Source organism: Kwoniella newhampshirensis, chromosome 4 (assembly GCF_039105145.1).
Source record: "Kwoniella newhampshirensis strain CBS 13917 chromosome 4, whole genome shotgun sequence".
Classification (NCBI taxonomy): Eukaryota; Fungi; Basidiomycota; class Tremellomycetes; order Tremellales; family Cryptococcaceae; genus Kwoniella; species Kwoniella newhampshirensis.
The window spans coordinates 294,316-313,831 of record NC_089958.1 but is presented as its reverse complement, the minus strand read 5'-3'; the positions used below and the strand labels follow the sequence as shown (position 1 = coordinate 313,831).

Here is a 19,516-nt window from a genome sequence, read left to right as displayed (position 1 = left end):
ACATGAATACATCACCATACCAGAAGTGGCTGCTGGGTTCAAAGACGATGATGGTGTAGGAGTCCTCAAGACCATGCTGGTCATGTCACCAAATACAACTGGTGGCGATAAGCTTACCGACCTCAGCGCTCGGTCTTCACCTCCTGATTCCTCTACTGCTGACCATTGACCGCACGCCGAGCGTCTGACATGCGCAAGGCCATCTGAGTGGCAGATTTCCGTATCTCTGTCAATCGCGCCGAATGAGCTTGGATGCTCTCCCGGGCTATTATCACCCCTTCTTGATAACCCTCCTGCCTGTTGAACTCTGTATATCGATAACCCTTAGATATCAGCCTGTGACTCCTTTTAGCACGAAGAGCGAAAGCCTCCTCACCCTTCAAGCGATACGCAAACCACAGACCAAGGACTGTCTGACCAACACCATCTGCTCTGTCTTTCCCTCCGAGTAGCCGGGAAATGTCCCGACCCGTTTCGAGCTGTCGTAGCATGCGCTCACGACCCCCGTAGTGATGTGTGCTTGTTGTGAAGGCAAAGATGAGAAGTCGGAGAACGTTGTTGTTCGTTCGTTGACTGATTTCATATGCGGTTGACAATTGTTTCCTGCAACACCGACGTGCACACATCAGCCTTTCCGTTCATGTCAAGGCGCAAAGCAGTGCGCATCACACGAAAACTCACTTCGAATGCACCCGATTGCTGTCCGTCAGACTGGCCAAGAAATGTCCCGCAGCGGTGAACATTGCGCTCGTACTCATCTTACACTTGTCCGCCAACGCATTCACCTCATCTTGCATCTTTGGATTCTCCAACAAGTCGAAGAGGTTGTTCTCCGCTCCGAGTTGGCCAATCTCAGCGATGAGACTGAGCTCACTGCCCTCGTTGATGAGTGCTTTGCAAGCGCGATAGTATCGAACTGCTAGCGTGTCAAGGCCAAGGAAATGAGCATGTTGCGCGAACAACAGACACAGATGGGGAGACAGAGGATGGAAAAGGTCGTTTGAGTCAAGATGATCGACAGTCTCCAGTAGTAACTGTCAAACGGGTCAGTGATTGTGAGACACCACTTCGATCGACTCACCTTGTGAGCTTCGTCAAAGCTGCTGCGCGATATAAGAGCCGTGGCTTGCTCCATCATCACCTCGCCTCTTATAGTGATAATCTCTTGTTGGAGTGCTCTTGCTTGTGCGAGTCCATGCAACGCACAGACTGAAGGTTGTTAGCATGTAACTATCGTTTTGCGCTCACATCCTGTATCCCACATGTCATCTGCTCGAGCAAAATTCTCTTTCTCCCGCATCACCTTAGAATGCACGAGGTTTCTACAAGCTTTTGCCGCGCCAGTGAATTCGCGTCGACTCACGACCGTCGTGAGGTAGGTGACGACGAATATGATGTTCGGTGGCGTGACCTGTACCACGAGAGGTTGACATTTCGGTATGTCAATCTGATCGTTAGCGTCAATTACAATATTGTTGCTTACCTTGAGCACACCACCATTGATCCGGATCGTATCGAAAACTCCTTGTTCCGCCGTCAAATCCATCATAACATACACCTTCTTCATTGTGCTCTTCGCCGCCTCGTCGTTGCCTATTCGGCCCTCCCACAGAGTTCTCATAAGCAGATAATGAATGATCAGGGATGCCTTCCAGGTACGCTCATTTGGCGCACCAGACAGCATTTTGTCAGGAGCCATGTCGTCCGTCCACCCGATAGCAGCCGCTAAATTCGACGAAACGGAGGGGACGAGTTCCCACCGACGATGGACGAACAGAGATCGAGCCTTGATAAGACCAGCAAGCTGGACAATCCACAGATGATTATTCGTTTGCGCTTCGTTCAGAAGTTCATCGACCACACTCAGGAGTTCTGCTGGAGCGGCGGATTCGATGTATTCGAGATAGAGAAGGTAGAGAGCATATCTATGGGTAGGATTGTCTCTGCGAACATGTCAGAAAGTGATCTAGATCCTCTCGACCTACCTATTGGACGATAATGCAGCCTGTACCATCCTCTTCCCAAGATTGAGTTTACCCCTTACAAATGCCAGTCTGGCATTCAGCAGTTCGAGTTGAAGTCGCATATTCATCAACGAAGATTGTCGTTGAGCCACGAAATACTGCATAATGTCAGTTGCCACTTTGCAGCAGGAGCAAGCGACTCACAGCTTGGGCGGTAGTATCCTGGACATCATCCATCAGGTTGATTAGATCGACAACCTGTCTTTGTTCACGCGATTTTCCTTTCCCCTTCATCGTTGCTTTACAGCCTGTATACACCTTGTAGCCGACGATACCGAACTCAAGACCGAATGCGACCCTCTCTCGATCTGACAATCCTGAATCTGCTAGTCCAGCTTTGAGGAGATCCAACGCCAGAAGTTGTAGACCAAGCGCTTTGTTTGCAGCTTCTGGGTCATGTACAAATCGTCTGGGTCCGTCAGGTGTATGAAGGGAAAGTACAGGGGAGCCCGCATTTGGATCGACAGAGACGGAAGTGGGAATGAAAGCTTGCTGAAGGTGACGATGAGATGCCTGATGCGCCGATAGTGCGAAATGGTATAACAGTGCGGAGGTCGGCACGTCGGATCGTTGAAGAGGTGGAGTGCTCAGTGGAGCTGCGGAAGGTGTGTGAGAGGGAGGGATAGGCTTCATGGATGACGAAGAGGAAGCTTCGTAAACGTCTGGGGAGAGTTTGCGTCGTTTGAGATTGTTGTCATTGGCCTCTCTGCCGACATGAGACGTGGGGTACAATAATGTTCGCGACGCGTCGCCACCACGCGCTGGATGTCCTCCATTGCTACTCGATGGACCGGACGATTGGTGGGGAACGGAGAGACTGTGAGCAGCAGCGATATGATACTCTGCGGTCTTGACAGACATGTGTGTTCGATCAAGCGATGAGCCGAGAAGCAGTGCGTGTGTCAAGATGCAATGAGGAAATGAGGAGTACAGAAAGTCAACATGACTGGATCTGTTCTTTTTGACTTTTTATGATCGAGGATGATCGTTGAATCCCACGTGGTTGGCAGTTGAGAATTGCAGGAGTCGGTAACCGGGATTTTTCCACAACACTCACTGTATGATTCGTCTTGAACGCTGTTAGATCTTCATGCTCATTCCTCATCTGTACACCTCACCTCAGCAGGCCTCGTCTTCATACCCATACAAACCCAATCACCATGTCCGAACGTACAGCTACTGTGGAGAGGAAGACTAGCGAGACCGTCATCTCTTGCTCTATCGACCTCGACCATGTCCCAGGGGTTACCACCCAGAACATTGATGTGAACACTGGTATCGGATTCCTTGACCATGTAAGTGAACGAGACGAACCGCCTTGTCCCAGTGCTTCTGAGCGTGGGGGCTTGAAAGAGATAGAGCTGACTGCCTCATTCTGTCCTCTTTGCAGATGTTCACCGCGCTCGCAAAGCACGGTGGGATGTCACTCCAGATGCAATGCAAGGGTGACTTGCACATTGACGACCATCACACTGCCGAGGACTGTGCTCTGGCTCTTGGCGAGGCGTTCAAGAAGGCTTTGGGAGAGAGGAAAGGAATCAAGCGATACGGTTATGCTTATGCGCCATTGGATGAGGTGAGTCACCACTGAATGGCATCGTTCATGCATGCAAAAGAGCTCTAGCTCATCTGAGTCTTCGTGCAGTCATTGTCCCGAGCGGTGATTGATATCTCCTCACGACCGTACTTTGTCTGTCACCTTCCCTTCACTCGAGAGAAGGTCGGAGATTGTGAGTGTGACCGATATCCGTCATACGACTGCTGCTTGAAGTGTAGATCCTGACGAGTCGAACAATTCAGTGTCCACCGAAATGGTTTCTCATCTTCTCCAGTCTTTTGCTTTCGCTGCTGGTGTTACTCTCCACGTCGATCTCATCCGAGGAGAGAACAACCACCACATGTGAGCGGCACTTCCTTCATACCTGTCTTTGCCTGTGCTGATGACGTGGATGTAGCGCCGAGTCTGCCTTCAAGGCTTTGGCACTCGCTATACGTATGGCGATCAGCAAGACTGGCGGCGATGACGTTCCCAGTACCAAGGGTGTTCTCGCTTTATAAAGCTTGGCCTCACGGAGGTTTGTTCACAGCTGTTTACGGTTTTCTCGCCCTGTAATATAGATATACATGACATGATGCATAATCCGATCTGCGGGTTTTCATGGCTCGGTTGACAGTCACATTCCGCAATATCACATTTCTTCGTTTCGCTTCCCCACTCGACTTCTTGATGATACCCCCTGTTGGACCATCTTTGCCTGCGAATTATCGCTTTTTAGTTCCCCTTCTCTTTGATGCGCTCTTCTGTACATCGCTCCCATTCAACTCCATCGCTTCTTCCTCTGTCAGTTCTCGGAAAGGTGTCGAAGATCTGAGGGAGATGGGAGAAGGTTGTTTCTCAGGTGAAGGGGCTCGAGGGGGTGTAGAAGCGCTTGGATCGACGACCGTAGTTGGGGGTGAGGAAGATGGTCTCTTGGCGTAATATCGGCCAGCCTAGATTGCAAGTCACAGGTCAGTCATAGCCTGTGTATAGGATTATCGCCTATGTGTGAGGCACAGCGAGGAAAGATCAAGAATGGGAAACCTACTTGAAGGAGCATCAGACCTGTGAGCATGACGGCGGTCATTATGTTGCTTGTGGCAAGATCTCGAACCGCCGTGACGAGCCCGGGGTAGGTCGGGTGATCAAGTAGATTTTCCGGTAGAGGTGAAGGGAAAAGAGAGATTGCTGAGATAGAGGTTGGACCCGGGTCAAAGTGCTGTACGGAAAGCGAGCTTATGGAACCTGGACTTACTCGGTCCAACATCTGCTAATTGAGTATAGGCAATAGCAGCGGAGAGTACTAGGGGAAGCTATCAGCTCTGCTGCGTCTTCCGACGTGGCCTGAAAGGACAAACCCAAGCTTCCACCATCGAACAAGACTTCTCCGCCATTCCCTTTATACCCCTTGATCCCTCTCCCACATACACTCAGAATAGCGACGAGACCGATGGAACAATACACCCAACCCAGTCCTCTCGGAGCGGAACTCAGATATGAATAATATCTCACAGATGTGGCGAGAGCGTCCGAGGTCACTGGATTTCTCCATAGGACGTTATGGTCTGCGATCCAATGTGTGAACGTCGTCCCTGCGAGGCGAGGCGAGGTGGGAAACGAATGTCAGCTTGCGGTACATGCCGAAGAACATGGGAGGAAGAATGCACATACCCAGCAAGAAGCAGGTGGACATGGTTATGAACGTCGTTCTCCAGACCATCTTGAACGATGTACTCGTCTACTGCTGCCTGGTCCTTCGAGTACTGGATGATTGGCTATCCAAGGCGAAAGCAACGAGGAAGCAGTGAAGTCGACGGTGATGAAGTCACCGTATCTGGTCGACAACTAACAATCGTCAATGGTGGATGCTCATGACAGCGGTGTTCGGCGCAATAGAGACGGAGTTGCAATGTGATCTCCGCCATTTCCCTCTCTAGCCCACACAGCTAATTGTCATCTATTGTTCGCTTGATCATCATCATACCTCAGCCTGTATTGGTGGGCTCCTTGGCTGCACATCTCTCATCGAATCACTCCATCCTTCTCCATCGTGGAGACCGTACCAACATAGCCACCTCAGACCGCGTCATACTCGTTTCTTTATCGATACCCAGCATCATACATAGTCAACCATGCGTCGCTTAACCCCCACCATCCTCCGACAAAAGGTCCTCCCGCCAGTCTCGAGATCACTCCTCAGCATACCTTCAGGCAGTACACGAACTCTTCAGACCAGCTCGGTAGCTTCTTTACCACGGTCAACATCATCCAGAAGAACTTTCATCGCTCCATCCACACCAGTCGAACCTGAACCACCGGCTCCAACTCCTCCTGAAAACCCGGACGAAGCCGTAGATTCCTTTCCGCCAGAAGAACGACTATCCTCTTCAATAGGAGAGAAAGACCTAGGATCGCTCACGACAGCAGTCACACATCCCACGTCTCCTTCTTCTCCCCTCCCTGCTGAAATACGTCCTATCCTGACTCATCTTTCGACCTCCTTCTTACCTCGGAATCAACATCTCGCAGACGACTCGATCCTCCGATCACCCTTTACCCATGTCATAACGTTTGCAGATGGAAGACCGCAGACTGGGCCTGCAGCCAATGAGGAGATACCAGCAGACCAGGATCCTGAAGCTGTCATGGCGTTGGTTTCACCTTTCGAAGGCGGCGAGGTCTATGTTGGAGAGGCCGTTAGCAAGTTGGCAAATGAACTGGAGGCCGATGTCGTCCGGCTAGATCTGGTCTTGGGAGTTGGACTCGATGGTGTTTCGTCACCTCTTGGATCTCGTCGTAAGCCTCGCTACATATGTGACGCCTTGAAAGTAGAGCTGACAGACTTTTAAGTCGCTGGACCCCCACCGCTCCCGCTTATAATGAATCCCTTATACAGTCCGGCACCTCAACCGGACTTCGCGCAACGGAGAGAAGCCGAAGAGCAAGGAGAAGGCGATGAGAGTAATGGGATGCCGGGGATGGCTTTCACCAGCGTACCCATTGCGGTTTTGGGTGGCGGCGGTGGTGGTAATGGAGGAGGAGGTATGTCTTCCCTGGGTCATCCGGAGGATGATGCGGGATCTGGGCAAGTCAACGAAGAGTGGATCTCCTTCTTTGCCAAGATCATCAACGCCGACTCGACAGAACCAGGAAGAAGACGGATAATCCTTCTTGAGAACACTATCGCCATGTCGAAGACGTTCTCGCTATGGTGGCCGTCTTTGGTAGAAGCAGTGCGAAGACGGCGAAAGGGTGTTTTCACAGCCACGAAAAGCGGAAGGACAGGGAAGAATGAGAACAAAGTGATCGAATCAGTGCTTGAATACCCTACAAGCATCGTCCTGCAATGTGCACCCTCGCTACTCCTGCCACATACTACGCCCGGATTCCCGTCAAGCTCTTCAATCAAGGAGGAGGACGAGGAGACCAGCAACGCTGATCCGGATGGAGAGGACACCGAGCTGAGCGGAGATCCGGATGGCAATCTTGACCCCGCCCAAGCAGCTATCTCAGCGATTGAGGAGAAGTTCAGAAGTATGGGGATCAACGTTCAACATCATGTGGAAGTCGTCAAGCGCCCTCGAGATCAAGCCAGATTGTGGTGGAGCAGTGCAGAAGGCGATGTCCACGGTCGCAAGGATGGTGATCAATCGAGATTGAAGGCAATGCTTGGGAAAAGGTGAGCAGTTCTCTAATCGCCGATCCGATAGTCTATTCTAATGATATCCGTAGTATCACTTCTGTTCTCCCGTCTTTCGGTGCTCGTTCAGGCGAAAGTAGTCGTCCGCCGTCTCATCCACTTCAGCGACTGCTTATGAACCGTTTTGGTGCCCCACCTTCGCGACAGGACAATCAGGATGATCATGCGTCTTCGATCGTCTGGAAAGCCTTCCCAATCGTCCCTGCCCCACAACAACGAAAGAAAATGGAAGAGAAAGAAGCTCGGATATTTCACCGACGCGTCTGGAGTGCAGCTCTCCTGGCTCGAGCGGTTCACAATCTTGGCGGTGTCCTCGAAGACCCGCTGGAGGTCTTGACCACAAGTGAATCTACAGGTCGACCACTCACACGCAAGACTGAGTCGAGCAGTGTCGGCAAGGGATGGGGCAGTGCGGTTATATCGTGGCCAGAAGCAACGCACATCGCTAGTATTGCCTTGGGTAACGCTGTGCAGAGCGGACAAGTGAAGGATGACGTTGCCCTTGTCAAGTGGCAGGATATCATCAGGGCCAGAAAGGCAATGTCGAAGGAGAAGACTTTGACATCCGACCAAATCAAACAATATCTGCCTTCCACGACCAAGGCCGGCTCGAAGAATGCATCGTCCGGCAAAACGGTCTCGTCTCCTGCCTTGACTGATCCCGTCGTCGAGAAGATCAAGAAAGCCAAAGATCTGTCTCAGCATGAGAAAAGGTTACTGCCTTGTATTGTTGATCCGACCAAGCTAGCGTCAACATCATTCAAAGATGTTCATCTGCCCGCGAAAACTATCGACGGAATTAGATCCATGGTGTCCCTGCCGCTTCTCTTTCCAGAGGCGTTCCGAGGAGGTATTTTGAAAGAACATGCAACCACCGGAGCATTGCTTTTCGGACCACCGGGTACGGGTAAGACATTGCTTGCGCGAGCCGTGGCCGCAGAGAGCGGGGCGAGGATGTTGGCGATTCAGCCAAGTGATGTGAACGACATGTATGTCGGCGAGGGAGAGAAGTTGTCAGTCATTCAGTCACATGTCGCCTGCTTTTCGCTGCTGATGTCATTCTCCTTTAAGGGTCAAGGCGGTATTTTCTCTCGCTCGTCGATTATCGCCCTGTGTCGTCTTCCTGGACGAAGTCGATGCGCTGTTTGGTGCGAGGATCTCTCGAGGCTCAGCAGGCTCGATGTCGCATAACCTCCTTCTCACGGAGTTTATGCAAGAGATGGACGGTTTGAGTTCAGCAATCGCGAACAAGGACAAGAGATTGGTCGTTGTCGGTGCCACCAATCGACCTTACGACCTGGACGATGCAGTGATGCGTCGACTGCCCAGAAGACTTCTGGTCGATCTTCCGGGTGTTGAAGGAAGAAAAGGTACATCCAGTAGTTGAAGCTTGTTAGGCAAAGCTGATAGCGTATCATTTAGCCATTCTGCAAATCTTGCTGAGAGGCGAAACGCTGGGCGACGATGTCAATCTAGATCGTCTAGCCAAAGACACCGATGGTTTCTCTGGTTCCGATCTCAAGCGTGCGTCATTGTCCTGCGCCCCGAAGATGAGTGCTGACAGATGATACGGTTGATCAGATCTATGCGTGAGCGCGGCGTTGTCAGCTGTGAAAGATACTGTCGATGTCCCCTGGCGCAAGCAGCCGTTGAATGCTACGACTTCGTCCACTCCTTCCCCTGCCTCTACCACTTCAACACCTCCGACGAGTAGTGGCCCCGGTGGTGGGATGCAAGCTGAAGTCTTGGTCGTCGCTCCAACTCCCGGAGACGGCAGTGGTGGAGGTCGGAAGAAGGCGAAAATCACAAAGCAGAAAACTGCCTTGTTGGCTGGAGGCTCGCAATCTCAGTCAACCGTTGCAGACGGTAGTCCCTTGATCCCTGAACCGGAGGAAGAGAGCGGGAGAGGTATCTCAGAAATCGGTGGGCACTGGGAAGGAGAGGCCCAACTTCTCACTCAAGGGGAAGAGGAAGAGAGACTAGATGCGAACAGAGCGAGATCCATCCCTGATTCGTCGGAAGACAACAACGTAGAGGAATTGGTCCAAGGAGAGGAGAGTGAGAATGTCGAGGGGACGCCCAAACCGAGAGTGTTGGGTTGGAAACATTTCAAAGTGGCTTTGGAGGAGATTAGACCGTCAAGTTCTGAAGAAGGATCTCTACCAGAACTGAGAAAGGTGAGCGGGATCGGGAATACCTCATACCAAATATTCCTCGACTTGAGATGAGTACGACTGACTTTTGGGTTTTCCGTTCTTTCGTAGTGGGCTGAACAGTTTGGTGAAGGTGGAACTAGTAAAGGAAAGAAGAGTGGATTCGGAAAAGGGTTCGGATTCTCTGATCTGCCTGACAAAGATAGAGAGTCAGGCTATGGTCGTGTCAAGCAGGATGAGTAGCGCACGGCGCGGATCAGCATGGCATTCTGTGAAATTAGACAGGTAGACAGCGCATTGCATTGCATTGCATTGCATCGCATTGGATGTGAGACAATCGTCATGGTCGCAAGAATCGCACTGGCTGTTCCCTACTTGTCTAGCAATTCTCATAGCGCGGACTGCGATGACGAAAATCGACTGTCCGGGTGGAACTTGCATCAACACTAGCTCTATAGCTTATATGACGTTGCAGGGTATCTGGACCCTATCAGTTATCTCTGCTTTCATCATCCCGTTGTTCTTCTCTCATCATACCTCCGTCAGCTATCGATCGGTTTGCGACCTCAACCGAAGCTTGTCGACTCTATCTTGTAACTCGTCCAGTCTCTTTTCTCTCTTTTCAATCAACTTCTCAAGACCGTCTGCTGCAGCAATAGGTTTCGCCAATATTTGGGTCTCGAGAGCGAACTGAAATCGGGTCTGTGGAATCAATTCGAGGTCAGCTAGTGTCAAGCTTGTTGAGTATCAACGGTAAATGAGCCGCTAGGCTCGGGGTTCGAGGCGATCATCTGTGTGACGAGCCATTGACTCCCTGGACTCACTTGCAAGTCACCCTTCATCATCCCTGTAATCCTCTTCCAATCCCTCCAAAACCTCTTCTGCGCCCTACCCCACAATCTCTGTCCCATCGCTAACGACGCCACGATGCTCAACAGTCCTAATCCGGTTGCTGTCCCTGCTGAGATCGTACTCAGAGGCGGCACATAGCTGACCCAGCTGAGACTTACTCCCAAAAAAGCAGTGCTGTATGTCGAGAGTAATGCTCGTTGGGCTGATAATTGCAAGCGAGGTACTGATTGATTAAGCATTTGATCGCGTCGCGTCAAAATGGGGGTCAAGAGCGAGGTTGGAGCCAATGGCGGGATGGAAAGGGATAATGTAGAGAGATGATTGGTGAGCAGCGGGGAGGTGAACGGGTGCGTTTTTGGCTTAGGTCCGTGAGTGGGATTGGATAATTGTCGAATAGTGTGATCAGCATCGTGATCGAGACTGGTTTGCAGCTGTGATAATTCCCCAGTCTCGAAAATAATCTGCTCGAAACTCGCAATTAGTCCGCAGTACTGGCGATCTGCTGAGGAAAGTGGACCACTCACCTGCCTTTCAAGCTCAACTCCGAATCGATTTCCTACATAACCACCCAGCTCCAATGCGACATCATCGACTCTTAATCTCCCTACCAAACCTAACCAGCTCAACCTCCCGTCGAAACTCCTCTCTATCTCGGCTTTGATTTTGTCCATCTCGTATTTCACTCCACCTTCCACTACAGCACCTTCTATCCCCCGACTGACCACGCTGGTATGTTTCGCTTTTGACGCCGCTTGCATGGCCGACCGTCTCAGCTCAGAGACTGTGCGTGAGGCCGCTCGCGTGCTATCCCTATCCGCAGATATTATGTTTGATATGTGTGCGATCGCTAAGGTGGCCGTTTGTTTAGCTGTGTGAAGCTGTGGCTGAGATAGGGGAGCGAGGGATTGGTAGAGTGTAGTTTGAAGAGGGCCAATGTGTGATTCGAGGAATCTACGTTGGAATACTTCGAACGCTTCAGCTCTTGATGAGGACGATGAAGCTGAATGATCTCCCAGTCCAATTGCAAGAGCGTCGAGAGCTGATAGAGCTTGATTAGCTTGAGTAAATGAGATGGTCGAAGTGGCCTGATCGAACGTCGTGCCATCCTCTGTCTCGATCTTGATTCGACTCAATTGATCTCGCAAATTAGTTTCCAACTCTGCTTGTGTAACATTGGGCGGTAAGTGCCCGTTGATGACAAGATGGGCTGATTGCCGTGCTAAGATTGCAGGGAGGATCGCCGATAGCTGTGCTGTGTTGATCAGTCGGATAGGGTCGAGAACAACAATGTGAGCGTCGGCCGATAAAAGGGCGGACAAGGCAGCGTCGGTATTTTGCGCTGTGCGTTGTCAGCATCACGTCCAGTGAAATACTGAATCTCAAGACTTACAGTTGATTTCCACGACATCATAGCCAGTCGACTGAAGCCATGATGAAGGGATAGCCAAAGCCTCAGGATCTCTATGCAGATTGGCATCTTGTCTGGAAAGGAACTAGCGTTTCAGTCGCTATCCGTGTCAGGAGCGGGATTGCGACTGACCTGATCTTGAACACTTCAATGTTTGACGCTTCATGTCTTCTTATCAGAGCTTGTCTTGTCTCCTCTGAGTCGGTGAGAGGATCTTGCAATAAAGCCGAAACGACATCATGAGGTGCAGCAAGGGGATCACCGATTACTAGGCAAGAGATGATGATTGAGCTCATGTCGAGGTAGCAGCTCTGCAAATGAAAGACACAGCCGACTTACCCCCTATTCTTCCTCGACGTTGTAATTCTAGATCCTCAAGAGCTGTCTCCACTCGTCCTAGCCATAAGTCCGCCCCGCCAATCTCTGTGACGAGTAGACGTCGAATGTCCTCAAGTAAGGAGGTGATTGAAGCTGCTCCGGCCACGGGCAAGCTTCGCGGGGTCTCGCGAGTCAGGATGAGACTAGGAATATCTGGGGGAGAAGTGATGGCTGTGGCTGCTGCTGAGGCGTATGTCCGTTGCCGTTGAGTAGGCAGCAAGGATCTCGAAGGTGGAAGAACGGATTTTCGAAGAAGCTGAGATTGTCGAGGTCGACATCTTGAGCAGATCGTCGAGAGGGATTGAACTTTCCTGGCGCCGACTTGTTGGGCAAGGCTTGAGGCGGGCGATCTGACCAGTCTGCGAAGAGACATGATGAGGGGTGTGATCGTACCGAAAACAAGGGTCAATGAACGAGCGGACCCACATGAATGTGGGTTGGTCGGGAGCCAAGCTGACCTTTTTGAACCCGAAAGCGAAGACGGGTTCAATATCCGACATGAAACGTATTTGAGCGCCCCACTTTAATGCCTCGGACGCGTCAAAGCTCAAAGTCAACGCTGTTGATATGTTCTTCCTCGCTCTTTCAACCAGAACAACAATACCCAGTGACCACCTCTGACATCTTCTCCGCATACATATCATCGCCCTATATCTGAACAACGTCTGGCTTGCGTATCGCGCATCTCGAAGCAGACAACTCACATCGCTCCGATCGAAACCTGTCCGAGAACACACAATTGCACGAGGATTCGACAGGCGCCGTGCTCGACCCGAACTCGCATCAAGTCGAGCGATTATCACTCACGCTCAATCGCCAGCCGCTTTTCCACACAAGATCATAGATCCCCACACTTCCCCTCCTTCCGTACCTACTTGTCAGTCCAGTCCACGGCGAAGAACTTGTCAGCTTCAGTCGACCGATCCACTAAATCCGTACGCCGACCCTTTCACACCCTACTGTTCTGTGTCCTGTCCGCTCCGAGAGCCAAAATGACGGACCAAGGCTACCAATCGTCTGGGTCTGGCAGTGGAAGAGTCTCAGGTGGCGAAGGGAGCGACAGGAACTCGTGAGCTCCCCTGCTCATGCTAGGTTTCAGGGTACAGCTGACCAGATGTGTGTTGCTTTGACTCAGGATCGTTCTCAAAGTCGGAATGGTGGGAGACTCTCAGATTGGAAAGACCTCTCTCATGGTCAAATATGTTGAAGGGAGTTTTGAGTGAGCACGATCCCTACGAGCTAGCTCGTGCTTGAGCTCTCCGACTGGCAGCTGACAAGAAGTGGTTCCGTCTCAGTGAGGATTACATACAAACGCTAGGAGTCAACTTTATGGAGAAAGCGATCAGTATCAGAAATACAGAAATAACATTCTCAGTGAGTCGGCTGCAACGAGCACTTTTGCATAAACAGCACACCAGACAGCTGATGATATCGCTCGATCTGTACACCAGATATGGGATTTGGGTGGTCAAAGGGAATTCGTATCGATGTTACCCCTCGTGTCCAACGATGCAGTTGCCATTTTGTTCATGTTTGATCTGACGAGAAAAGCGACGCTCAACAGTGTCAAGGAATGGTACAGACAAGCCAGAGGGTTCAACAAGGTGAGATACGCATTCTGAGCATCCCTCAAAATTAGCTGGCTGACGGTCGATAATTTTGTTGCTTGTCTTAGACAGCGATACCGGTTCTGATTGGGACGAAATACGATGCGTTTGCTTCGTTCCCCAGAGAAGAGCAAGAGGAGATCACGAAGCAAGCCAAGAGATTCTCAAAAGCTATGCATGCGCCTCTGGTTAGTGCATGAGCATTGACTGCAGCATCAGTCGTCATTTCGACGCTTTAGCGGCTTCCACGCCCTTTTCAGTCCACAATCCGCACGTCCACTCCTGCGCCGGAAATCTATCATCCGATCAGTCTACCTGATTTCGGCGCGACGCGTGACGCTGATCTTTGGATACCATTCAGATATTCTGCTCAACATCACATTCCATCAACGTCCAGAAAATATTCAAGATCGTACTTGCCAAAGCCTTCGACCTGAAGGTGGGTCGCCACAGTTTCTCCATCACATTGACAGGTCAAGCTGATGAAAACTCGCCGTGATGGTAGTGCGTCATACCAGAGATTGACGAAGTAGGCGAGCCGATCCTTCTCTATGTTGATGTGTGAGGAGCTTCGTGGGACGGTGGTGGTGAGACTGAGTGGAGGTGTAGGAGAGCGTGTTGTATTTCGTGTTCACTGCAGATTGAGAAATGTGCACAGGGAGCGAAATCTCAGTATATGACGAGTTCGAGCATCCTTTGCCCGTTCTCCCTTGGACTCGTAAAGAGAAGAGGGTGATGACCAGATACAGATGGTGGATAAAGCAGTACAGTATCTTGTAGGTCCTCTCAAGTAGATAGGGAAGGCGAGTATATACAACGCCTGCAGCACTGGATACGATGCCCAGCATTGGTTCCATTACCGATCATGACAATGATACCTGGTCCGCTCTTCAACCTAAGGCTAGGAGTACGAGGTCCGAAGCCTCTGATGCCCATGAGAGAGAGAGTCGAAATGCATGTATTTCAAAATAATCTATTGGTCTATGTACAACTCACACACATACAGTACCATATGGAAAAAGGAGGCTTATTTGTTTTCTTGCAATGCTATCGTTGAGGGGAACTTTAACAGATCGTGAATCATGAAGGAATAGAAGTATGCGGGACTGACACGCCTTGAATAGTCCTCGGGTACTGCAGCATTTACATAGCTGTAAGTGAGACCTTCGGCTCGATGCTCGATTTTCGCCCTTCCATCCTATTTTCGTGTCGAGGAAATTCGAAGGAGAAAGCTGTACGCCAGATTGCCTACTCGTACAGTGTTCGGTTGGGATATCGCTCGAGGCTATTCATGGTCCGGCCTTGATGTATGTTTGTGGACGCACACTCTGCTTGCACAGCCCCGCTCCAAGGGAGATGTCTATCTTCGCCGCAACACCACAACCCCAACATCTATCTGTAAGGCGTCCAGCGCTCCCAATTCACACTTCTCCACTAAAATCTTAAACTACGATATCGTCAACGAATGGTTAGTAGCGAAAACGGGTTGCAACCTGGCAGAAACAGTCAGAATACTCACCAGCTCTTGGACAGTTGTTTCGCTCTGACTGATATCCATCTTCCCTTTCTCTCTTAAGACTTTTCTCAAATGCGCTTCGTAGACTGATGACACACCCGTTCGGACATCAGCAACCGGCCTTGCGTGATTTCTTCGTATTTATCAGCTTACCTGAATGACAGTACGTCGCAACTCGTCTGGCATAAGTCGCTCGATCGATCTTGCCTCCTTTGAAAGCCTTCCAAGCAGGATGCCGAAGTCTATGAATGCGTACACCTGCTTGTGCCCATTCGTTCTTCTCCTCCACAGAATATACATCGTCTGAATTGTCGATAATCGCCTTGATGCCCAATCCAATACTCTCGACATCGTTCGAGGAATCATGCGTTTTAACGCCCCCCGTTGGTGGACGATCAATGAGTACTTCCCAATCTAATGACTTGTCTAGCGTCGATTTGACAGCAGGGAGTGTTCGAGGCCAGCAAGGTACGTCTACCAACATAGGTGCAACATGGCTTCTGATTTCGCCCAACGATACCAATCGCTGTATAGCAGGAGTCAGAGCATGAGACATGGCTTGCCACATATCCGAACGATACCTGCGCATCCTGCCTTTTGTTATCGGTGGGCTCGGCAAAGGTGGACCTTGACCAAAGGGCGAGGAGCTGATCTCAGTCAGAGGGGTCGTGGCTGCCTTCGCGGGGTGGTCGTCGTCAGATGTCCGTGGGGATGTAGGGAGACTCATCGAGATATGGTATGGAGACGCAGCCGGCGAATGCCAATCGCCTGCCTCTATCAGAGCCGCGTCGTGGTCGAATAGCTCCACTGCTGGAGTCGTTCTCAAGGCAAAAGAGTAGACTAGTAAACCACCAGGTTTTATCTCTCGCGCTCGGGCTTCCAGCCAGCTTTTCATATCTCTGTCCGCAAGTTGAGCTCTTTCTTCCGCTTGCGATGTGAATGAATACAAAGACCTCGGCGCAACCGTTCCGTGGAGTTTGCTCAATTCTCCTGCGCAGATGCCGATATCGGTCGAAGCAGGCGGTAATGCTGCTTCGGCGAAATCGGCAAATGAGAATGTCGTAAGTATCGTGGGCGAGGGCATCGCTTTGACTTTGCGGTAGGACTTCACATCAAGGCTGAGATTATGCTGCAGATGCCGAGTGTCAAGATCCATGCGACACTGATGAGTGACACCGATCAATCTTCTGGGCTTGCTGATTCCAACCGATCGAAGACACAATAGTTTGACCGTCTCAGCGAGGAGCGGATTGGGTGTTTCTTTCTGGCACCCGTACCTGAGATGCTGGTAAGCTTACTTGAACTTTTTCAACATACCAAACTTCTACAGTACTTACTCCGCGAGTTGATATTGATCCCTTTCAGGTAGCAGATCAATGTAATCCTTGAGCGCTTCTCCCATCGCTTCGGATAACGGCACTTCAAAGCTCCATTCCGCTTCTGACACGGCTTCCTCCTTTCTACGCGAGACTTTCGAGTTGCCCCTTTGCTCACTCTGCAGCCGTCTCTTGAATGTGGCCGCAAGCTCGGGACCCAAATACATAGCTACATCTGATGAACTTCCCACCAGTTGCTCTATGGAGTGCGGTCGATTTGTTGAGGTCATGAGCGGTCTGCCACTGATAGTGACATGCCGTTTTAGTCCAGTGTGACCAGTGGCCGAAGGTGCTTGAGGACTGGGAGACCTTCCTCTCTCGAATTGCCTTGGCGAAGGAGCTATAGGTTCTGACGATTCGTGAACGAATCGGCCTCTTGTTATGCTGTCGCGATGGTCGAAAGTCGAGCGAGGAGGGCTGAGTGATACGTCTATTGAAGCAGCTGAAGCCACCGAAGCGTTGCTCAGTCGTCTTCCTTGCGCAGCCAAGATAGGGATAGCTGGCGCCGAAGATGACCACGAGATCTCGACGTGCTGATCTGACTCTAGGTCATCATGCGGATCCACGCTAGAGGGTCCTTGTTCGTGTGACTCGGCACGGTCGAAGAACTCGCCATGAGCAGGCGGCACGGGCAAGTGTTCAACGAGAGGTAGTGGAGGGGTACTCATCAGCAACTTCTTATCAAATGCCAGCTGCTTTAATTCTCCTTGCCCAGATATATTAGGGAACGGCATAGAAGCCGATCCAGTCAGCGATGATCCGCAATTATTACTGCTTCTCCTAGTCTGTATATTCGGTCTTGCAGATATATCGCCATCTGTTCGAGTGATGTTGGTGCGTCTCCGACGAGGCACGCGACTGGTTCGGAAGTCTTGTACACTGGCTTGGCCGATAATGGCTGCGAGAAGATGATATGGTGCGTCGGCTGCGGCGCAATCGGGTGAACACCGCAGGTTATGACTGTGCCCTCCCGATGGGACTCGATGTCGTTGAGCGTCAATCCCGCCTTGTGTCGTTAGGCGGTGTTTCATGGTGTAGTCCTTGTGCTCGGAGGGAGGAGATTGACGAACGGCGCTGGTATGATGGACAGGGGAGTGACCAGCCGATGTCGTTCCAGGAGGAGACGGAGCCGACTCGACATTCTTGGAATTATGTTGAGTGTGCGAGTGATGTCTTCCAACAAGGTGATAATGCTCCACCGCCAAACCGGAAGGGATGTGGTGGTTCCCTGAGTGAGTATGGGTATGCTGTGTGTCACGCATTTCCGTGTGGCGATGTATAGAGCTTGCCCGATGTCGGTGCGTTTGTATCGTCTCGCTCTGCGACCGTGAATGCTGGATTCGAGTGTGAGGGAAACGATCAACATCGTGAATAGCCGACGGCGCTCGAGGATCGGGTACCGGCGGGATAATGCTGTGCGCACTGGACGTCGGTGAAGGTGATGATACGAGTTCTTGGCATCGGTGATCGGTGAATGAAGAGATCATGGTGCATCGGGTCGTTCACTTATGTAGAGAGATTGGTCAATCACGGTATATGCCGATTGTGCATCCGAGGGGTAAGCTTGTTTTTGGCGTATTGAACATGAGTGAAGTAGAGTACTGATGGACATATGGGAATTTTGTCCAATTCGATCCTTTGTAGGTTCGAGGGGTCTTGTGTTGCCTCAGCATGGGGTAAGACAAAGGCAAGGTGAAGATGACACTTTACACTGACCTATAGGGTAGGGATGGTGCGTCTCGTTCCTTCAGTATGTCGCGATCCTCCAACAGGAACAGCTGCTATAGCGGTCGTCTACACCCTTTCCAAATCCTCCTCGCCTGTCCGTCAAATTCGTCTCAAACTCGCTTAAATCTCTCGCCACCAGTATTGTGATGCGGAGAGTCGATCAAAGGGATGTTGAGGTTTGAGACTGATCGGTGCGGTAAGAGAAATGCTCGAGGGAAACGGGATCGAAGTGTTGCTTGATTGACCACGGAATCTGCAAGGAGGATAAGGGTTGATCAAAGGCGTTATCGTGAAAGCTCGGGAGCCGATGACTGCAGGGTGGGAGGAGGGAAGAGGAACAAGAAAGAAGGAAGGGGTCAGTCATACGTGCGTGTTGTGTTGGAACACTCATCTCCTATGGTTCTGAGGTGACAGACATACTACTTGCTAGCAGGTACAGCATGCAACCGAAAGCGATTGTCAGCACGGGAAGTGAGGGAGAATCCCTAAGTCGTAGGAAGTCGTAGTTGCAATCAGTGATGGTATTCGTACGTCGTAGTCCAGTTCCCACATTCGGTCTGGATCTCAATGACATGTATTCAGCTGTACCGACTTGGTGATCTATATGCGTCGGTATGATCGATGGAGTGTGTGTGGTACGGAGCAGAAGAATGCGGATGGAACGAAGGATCACATGCATCTGCATTGATTCGTAGCAACCGTCCTGATTCACTGTTGGCGAGGGGGGATTCGAGAAAGGGTCTGGAAATCGCCGACGTTTCACATGTGCTGTGTCGTACTAGTCATACATTTGTACCTACTTGGTGTGTACATGACGGCTCGTCGATCATCCTTTCGGTTGAACTGCCATTCGTCAAGGGTCCCGGAAGGAAGGACACACGTAGGTTCAAGTCGGAGAGAGCTGCAAGAGAGAGGCAGATGCTGATTCCATGACCCTTGATCCTTGGCTGTGAGGGATACGAGAGAGAGAGACGTCCTGGTGCTCTGCTGCGGATGTTCACGGCTGTTGTCGTTGTCGTTGTCGTTGTTGCAACCACGCATGCATAACTGTCTCAAACCCCCTCGTTCCTCATCTGGGTTTCCGTTGCTCCGCGGGAAACGGCGCTTTACAAAATAACAAGTGGACCATTTTTGCCACTGATCCAGATCTGGAAACCAAAGATAGAGAGTGACCTGCAGGCACGTGTCTACGTGATCTCAGGGTGCAAAGCCTCTTATCTCCGTGCGAGAGTGCCGG

At 51.0% G+C, this 19,516-nt stretch overlaps 7 protein-coding genes across 7 annotated transcripts; 3 read left to right on the top strand and 4 right to left on the bottom strand.

Moving 5' to 3' along the window:
- Window positions 1–152: 152 nt before the first annotated feature.
- IAR55_002114 (uncharacterized protein) lies at window positions 153–2,885 on the bottom strand (the record flags this gene model as incomplete). Its single annotated transcript, XM_066945231.1, has 8 exons — window positions 153–307; window positions 377–603; window positions 682–1,034; window positions 1,082–1,125; window positions 1,249–1,411; window positions 1,484–1,943; window positions 1,986–2,122; window positions 2,169–2,885. 8 exons carry the CDS (start codon window positions 2,883–2,885, stop codon window positions 153–155), a joined length of 2,256 nt encoding a protein of 751 aa, XP_066803920.1.
- Window positions 2,886–3,184: 299 nt separating this feature from the next.
- On the top strand, window positions 3,185–4,082 carry IAR55_002113 (imidazoleglycerol-phosphate dehydratase; the record flags this gene model as incomplete). Its single annotated transcript, XM_066945230.1, has 5 exons — window positions 3,185–3,319; window positions 3,415–3,600; window positions 3,670–3,754; window positions 3,825–3,924; window positions 3,980–4,082. The coding sequence occupies 5 exons, from the start codon at window positions 3,185–3,187 to the stop codon at window positions 4,080–4,082; spliced, it is 609 nt and encodes a 202-aa protein (XP_066803919.1).
- A 204-nt stretch (window positions 4,083–4,286) lies between these two features.
- On the bottom strand, window positions 4,287–5,281 carry IAR55_002112 (uncharacterized protein; the record flags this gene model as incomplete). Its single annotated transcript, XM_066945229.1, has 5 exons — window positions 4,287–4,514; window positions 4,610–4,749; window positions 4,817–4,864; window positions 4,920–5,153; window positions 5,233–5,281. The coding sequence occupies 5 exons, from the start codon at window positions 5,279–5,281 to the stop codon at window positions 4,287–4,289; spliced, it is 699 nt and encodes a 232-aa protein (XP_066803918.1).
- Window positions 5,282–5,693: 412 nt separating this feature from the next.
- On the top strand, window positions 5,694–9,657 carry IAR55_002111 (uncharacterized protein; the record flags this gene model as incomplete). The annotated part of the gene is made up of 7 exons (XM_066945228.1): window positions 5,694–6,357; window positions 6,412–7,240; window positions 7,294–8,274; window positions 8,333–8,631; window positions 8,684–8,785; window positions 8,843–9,438; window positions 9,526–9,657. The coding sequence occupies 7 exons, from the start codon at window positions 5,694–5,696 to the stop codon at window positions 9,655–9,657; spliced, it is 3,603 nt and encodes a 1,200-aa protein (XP_066803917.1).
- A 303-nt stretch (window positions 9,658–9,960) lies between these two features.
- Window positions 9,961–12,425, bottom strand: IAR55_002110 (uncharacterized protein; the record flags this gene model as incomplete). Its single annotated transcript, XM_066945227.1, has 6 exons — window positions 9,961–10,116; window positions 10,239–10,727; window positions 10,791–11,605; window positions 11,657–11,748; window positions 11,807–11,942; window positions 12,014–12,425. 6 exons carry the CDS (start codon window positions 12,423–12,425, stop codon window positions 9,961–9,963), a joined length of 2,100 nt encoding a protein of 699 aa, XP_066803916.1.
- A 619-nt stretch (window positions 12,426–13,044) lies between these two features.
- IAR55_002109 (septum-promoting GTP-binding protein 1) lies at window positions 13,045–14,224 on the top strand (the record flags this gene model as incomplete). The annotated part of the gene is made up of 7 exons (XM_066945226.1): window positions 13,045–13,121; window positions 13,188–13,271; window positions 13,348–13,426; window positions 13,504–13,656; window positions 13,728–13,847; window positions 14,021–14,098; window positions 14,165–14,224. 7 exons carry the CDS (start codon window positions 13,045–13,047, stop codon window positions 14,222–14,224), a joined length of 651 nt encoding a protein of 216 aa, XP_066803915.1.
- Window positions 14,225–15,019: 795 nt separating this feature from the next.
- On the bottom strand, window positions 15,020–18,038 carry IAR55_002108 (uncharacterized protein; the record flags this gene model as incomplete). The annotated part of the gene is made up of 4 exons (XM_066945225.1): window positions 15,020–15,106; window positions 15,179–15,261; window positions 15,329–16,452; window positions 16,513–18,038. The coding sequence occupies 4 exons, from the start codon at window positions 18,036–18,038 to the stop codon at window positions 15,020–15,022; spliced, it is 2,820 nt and encodes a 939-aa protein (XP_066803914.1).
- Window positions 18,039–19,516: the final 1,478 nt, after the last annotated feature.